The following is a 4986-nucleotide window of genomic DNA, read 5'->3' as shown; positions in this document are numbered from 1 at the left end:
TGTATTAACGCCTGCTCTAAAATCTGAATTATTTTACATCATTGACCGTTTATGAAAAAGTATTTCAAGATTACTTTCCTCTTGTAATTAGTTAAGTTTATGAAGGATTAATTCAATTCATTTATTCAATATACATTTTGGAAGTAACTTGCCCAACACTGCTGAGTGCTAATCCTAATATAGAGCCTCCTTGCAGTTGTTGCGATTTTTTTTTTCTTTTTCTGTCATTCACACCGTCAGATGTGGGAATCGAATCCCCAGTTGTTGCATATTGGCACTCGTGAAAAATGTGGACGACTTCAGGTAAAACAATACCGCCTTTGTCCGTTTGGCGCCGCCATAGTCAATAAAAACTGCAAAGTTCCCCATGGAGTTTTAGTGGACTATTTCGTATTGTCTAGTTTTCGTCCGGTGAAAAATGTGCGTGGATGAAAATATTTTATTCTCATTTTTGGAAAAACAACATTAACACTATAGTAGATACACGGGTAGATTGTCCACCCGAAGGCAGCAATGTAGCATTATGTGTATCAACTCAGCTCTGAACAATGTCATCATGGAAGGCTGCTACCAAAAGCAACTGTGTAGCGGCAGAATGTTGGCGAAAATGATACTTTTTTGAGCAGGTGAGGAAGGAACACGACGGTGAAGGATGAAGTGTGTGCGTGTGTTTGTGTGTGTGTGGGGGGGGGGGCGGTGTGTTCATGTGTCCATGCATATGTGTGTATGTGTGTGTGTGTGCAAAGTGGAGTTTTATTGACCAACCTATGACTAATCCATCCATCCATTTTCTATACTGCTTCCTCCCACAGGGGTTGCGGGCGTGTCGGAGCCGAGCCCAGCGGTCATCGGGCAGTAGGCGGGGGGACACCTTGAACCGGGTGCCAGCCAATCGTAGCCTATGACTAATCACTCTGACAAAATGACATTTCAAGACTCAGCCGGTCCAAACTAAATAACAACAGGAACAACTGTTACTCACCAACACAGAAAATCCACAATATGAAGAGCAAAAAAGTGAATGGAAACCACTCTGAAAGTGGTTTGAGTTTCAACTTGTTATTCATGTCAAGAATTTCTGTACTGAAACATAATTAAATTAAATAATAACCATCTACTACTCGATTCCACATGTCCTTTTACAGATAAACCTACAGAACATAATTTAAGTTTGCTAATGTGTTTACTAATCACTGTAATCCATAAACCAAAGAAACAACACACCTGCATCAATAAACTCAACCTATACAAATTCATGAACCATATCACAACTGTCATGTCTAAGTACCATAAAACATTATTTTATACACTGAAAGATTAGCTAAGGAATGTTATGTGGTGCAAGGCCTTGGCCGGTTAGTGACTCCAGCAGTTAGGTTGCAGTGTATCCTGCTCCTCCTCAGCCGGTTGGCAGCTGGTTGGCTGACTCGTCCTTGGTGAGATATCTCGAAGCGTGTTGAGTGTCGTTTTCCTGTGGAACAATGCAACTTTCTTGCTAATTTTCACACAATACTAATATTGAGTAAATATGGGATAATTTATATGCAACTACTTCAACAGATGTGTCTTTTCTGTAACACTTAAAGACAAACAGTCTCGATCAACAACGATCCATAGAGTACTTTTTCAGGTGCGAGGGAGCTCTACTCATAGCTAGTGAGATAAGAAAGGAAGGGAGTTAAAGGAAATCTCTGGACCTAGACAGAGAGCTTTGTTGAAGCAAGGGACTCCCAACTCGTAAATTATGAGGCCCTTGGTCAGGCCAACCATCTAATTATTCCAACAACAACACTAAATCACTTGGACCAACACTTATTAGAAACCATTCGACATACCCATCAACTACAATAACTAAAATATACAAAGGGGATCACATCTAATACTTATCAATGCATACATTTCTTGGAGATGTCTGAACCTTTTCTGAGTAACTCATTCCTTCCATTGAATAGCATAAACAATGTTAGTTCTAACTAGGTAAGCAACTCGTGGTTCTCTGAAAATAAAATGGCCTTTCAATGAGTATGGGGCTTAGGCTTGAAATATTACTGCGTATGAACGAGATCATTAAACCAGAAGAAACAAGAACAATGTGTGGGTGTGAAAGTAAACATGAATACAATCCACAGAGGAGTGAATATACTGAGGTGGAAGTGACAAAAGGTCGCTTACTGACGCAGCTGGAATGCAGTTCCTCAGGAATTTTCTGAGAAGTTTGTCAATGAAAGGTCACTTGACTATATATAATGAGTGAGCGGACAATCGCCATAAATGCCTCTGACATCAAAAATAAGGTAAGATGCCACTCATGATGAGATTTAATAAATGTAGCACAAAACCTGACTGTCTAGCGCTCTAGACAATGCAGTTGTCTTACTTGATCTATTAGCTCATTATTATGATTGACATTGACAGTAATTGGTTGGACTGAAGTTATTTCTTTGGACCATAGCTATTTATTCACAGAAGCAGCGATATTTAGTTTATTGAAAGGCACACTATTAAAAAAGACATGCACTCCAGGTAGTATATCTTTTTGTGGTAAAGATCTCACCTTTCCATCCAGATGAACGCAATCGATTTCTGTCTTCTGTGTGCTTTTCTACACGTGGGTTATCAGAACCCACTGGGCTCCTGGACGCTCCAACCTAACAGTAGGTTTGATCACCACGGAAATACTTCAGGTGAAAGTTCAAGTGATCTCTTCTTACTAATTGGCTGTGTGTGTGTGTTTGTTTTCAATTTAGTTTTGGTTTTGAAAGTAAATGGTTCGTGCAGCCAACGAGCCCTCAAGTGCCTGCACTCAGCAGCGGGATTCATGAATGGCGATGACAAGGATATTTTCTGGAAGAAGGACGATAAAGAAAAGGCACAGAGGGGTAATTCATACCTGGTAAAGCTCGAGGAGAGTTTGGGAGGAGGCAACTACAGCTGCCACAGCTCAAATGGATCTCTTCTCAATTACACTGTTGTCCTTATTCAAGAGGACTTCACCAAGAAGAGGAAGATTCTGATGGAAACTGACTTGGGTGAGTCACTTGTTAACCAGTGCAGTATTGCAAGAGTATTTCAACTCACCTGAAATGTTTGTGTTGATATCTCTCCATATGTGTAGCCGAATATTTAAAGTGCACTACTCAGAATTTTGAGGGAGCGTTCAGATGCTCTTGGATCTGGGACAGGAGACGTGTTGGAAAAGTAGCACTCATCAGAACTGGACGGTAAGCTCATACACTGAAGCCCTGTTTCCTGCGTCACTGTCAAATAATAATAACACACTACATAGACTCACTGCAGTGCTGAAAGGAACAGCCAGAAATACTTGTTTTTTGAAAAAACTAGAATATACTTCTGAAATCAAAGGTGCTTTTTTTTTTTTTATTCAGTTCTACATGAAAGTACTTATAAATGATGAAGAATGAGTGATGCTAAAAGACCTTGGCAAAATGATGAAAGTTGTGAGAATTTTTTTGACTACAGAATTTTTATGTTCTACTTATTCAGAGGCACAGATGATGAGTGTTCTCCTGACGCCAGTGGTCAGCACTGGACGTGCGCCTCCACTGAGAGTCACATCAGCTGCTCAGTAGACGACAGCGGAGACGGGATCTCCTGCGTGGACAAGCAGTACTGCCCATTTGCGGAGGAGAAAAAGAAAATCTTCTTCACAGTCTATTTTAGCAACAAACATTTCCTGCTGGAGAGCTACTCCAAACAATTCTATGTGTCTGAAATTGGTAATTGTCTTTTGTTTGCAAGACCTCCTAATGCTCTCCCTGACACATTTCTTTAAATCACCCTGCATTTGATTGTGTACAGTTGCACATCCGGCCTAAAAACGTCAGAATATTATTATTATTAATTAAATATAAATAGATAATATACATAAATGTGCCAAGAATAACATTGTCGCCATTTTAATGTAACTTTGTAGGTTTCGTTTTGTCACTGCCAACTGTAGTAGAAACATGCTACAATTTTGCAGTTTAATCATGTGTGCATTTCTTTTCTTTCTTCCTTCCTGCGCTTTGCTTTAACAGTGAAACCTGACAAAGTGACAATCAGGAAAGTCAACCAATCGATGATAGAATTGACTTACCCGGGTTCTTGGAGCAGTCCCCACTCCTTCTTCCCTCTCACCTTCCAGGTTTTACAGAGCAAACATGGGTGTAAAAACTGTGAGAATCCCTGTGATGCGTCAACGGGTGCAAAGGTAAGGATCACATAGCAGCTATAATTCATAAAATGGTTAAGAATGAAAGTAACTGTTTTGGGAGCTACTGAACAAGGTTTGCAGAAATGTCAGTGAAAGTGCTCTGTTTCTCTGTCAGATGCCAATGGCGGACTCCTCAAGCGCTTGTCTGTTTGAGTTGGAGAACAATTCCAGGACTGTCTGTGTCCGAGCCAAGGATGCTCTCTACGACTCGCAATGGAGCGAATGGAGCCACCTCAGGTTAGTGTCTTAGAAAGAAGGGTGAGAATTTTGCATTTTACTCATTCGTTGTTTTGCTGGGTTTTGAACACCCCAAAATACTTATTACTATATTTGTTGACATTATTTGATTCCAGCACAGATTGAGAAAGAGGCCAAAAGGTAAACAAGGAAAACGTACCAGCTGAAAACATGTGAAAGAGATGAGGAGGAACACCTGGGTGTCGACAGGAGCAATATTTATTAAATTATATAATTCTATGATTGTATTGGTGTTATGAATAAAATGTTTGTAATTAAAAACGGTCTGCCTAATTAATACACATGTAGTCATGCACCTTAGTGATCAAATGCAGTGGGATCATTCTTTTTTACACCACAGTGGGCTTGGTGCTTTAGTGTGCACACTTTAGACATCTAGAGGCAGTATGATGCAGAGCGTACAAATATATAATATGGAGACCGTCTTCAGTAGGCTGCAGTTACCGTTCAGTAGTGCTTTGATATACGAACGGGCCAAGTTTTAATTTTTGGCAGACAAGCACTGTCATCCC

General features: G+C 40.2%; 1 protein-coding gene across 2 annotated transcripts; it reads left to right on the top strand.

Annotated features, from left to right (window-relative positions):
- Positions 1-1014: 1014 nt before the first annotated feature.
- On the top strand, positions 1015-4735 carry il12ba (interleukin 12Ba). 2 transcript variants are annotated; one of them, XM_061292692.1, is made up of 8 exons: positions 1015-2294; positions 2567-2654; positions 2748-3029; positions 3116-3221; positions 3505-3737; positions 4041-4213; positions 4332-4453; positions 4575-4735. In XM_061292692.1, the coding sequence occupies exons 1-8, from the start codon at positions 2247-2249 to the stop codon at positions 4618-4620; spliced, it is 1098 nt and encodes a 365-aa protein (XP_061148676.1). In that variant the 5' UTR covers positions 1015-2246; the 3' UTR covers positions 4621-4735. The 2 variants fall into 2 exon arrangements, with proteins under 2 accessions (XP_061148676.1, XP_061148683.1); XM_061292699.1 differs by having other exon boundaries at positions 1025-2294; positions 4570-4735.
- The last annotated feature ends 251 nt before the right edge of the window (positions 4736-4986 follow it).

This window comes from Syngnathus typhle, linkage group LG1 (assembly GCF_033458585.1).
Source record: "Syngnathus typhle isolate RoL2023-S1 ecotype Sweden linkage group LG1, RoL_Styp_1.0, whole genome shotgun sequence".
NCBI lineage: Eukaryota > Metazoa > Chordata > Actinopteri > Syngnathiformes > Syngnathidae > Syngnathus > Syngnathus typhle.
This window is presented reverse-complemented; position numbering and strand designations above follow the sequence as displayed.

Excerpts from the sequence above, each read along its gene's own strand:
- il12ba (XM_061292692.1), top strand. The coding sequence starts at position 2,247 with ATGAGTGAGCGGACAATCGCCATAAATGCCTCTGACATCAAAAATAAG. Across the intron at positions 2,655-2,747 it reads CTGGACGCTCCAACCTAACA|TTTTGGTTTTGAAAGTAAAT; the intron begins GTAGGTTTGATC and ends TTTTCAATTTAG. Across the intron at positions 3,222-3,504 it reads GCACTCATCAGAACTGGACG|AGGCACAGATGATGAGTGTT; the intron begins GTAAGCTCATAC and ends CTACTTATTCAG.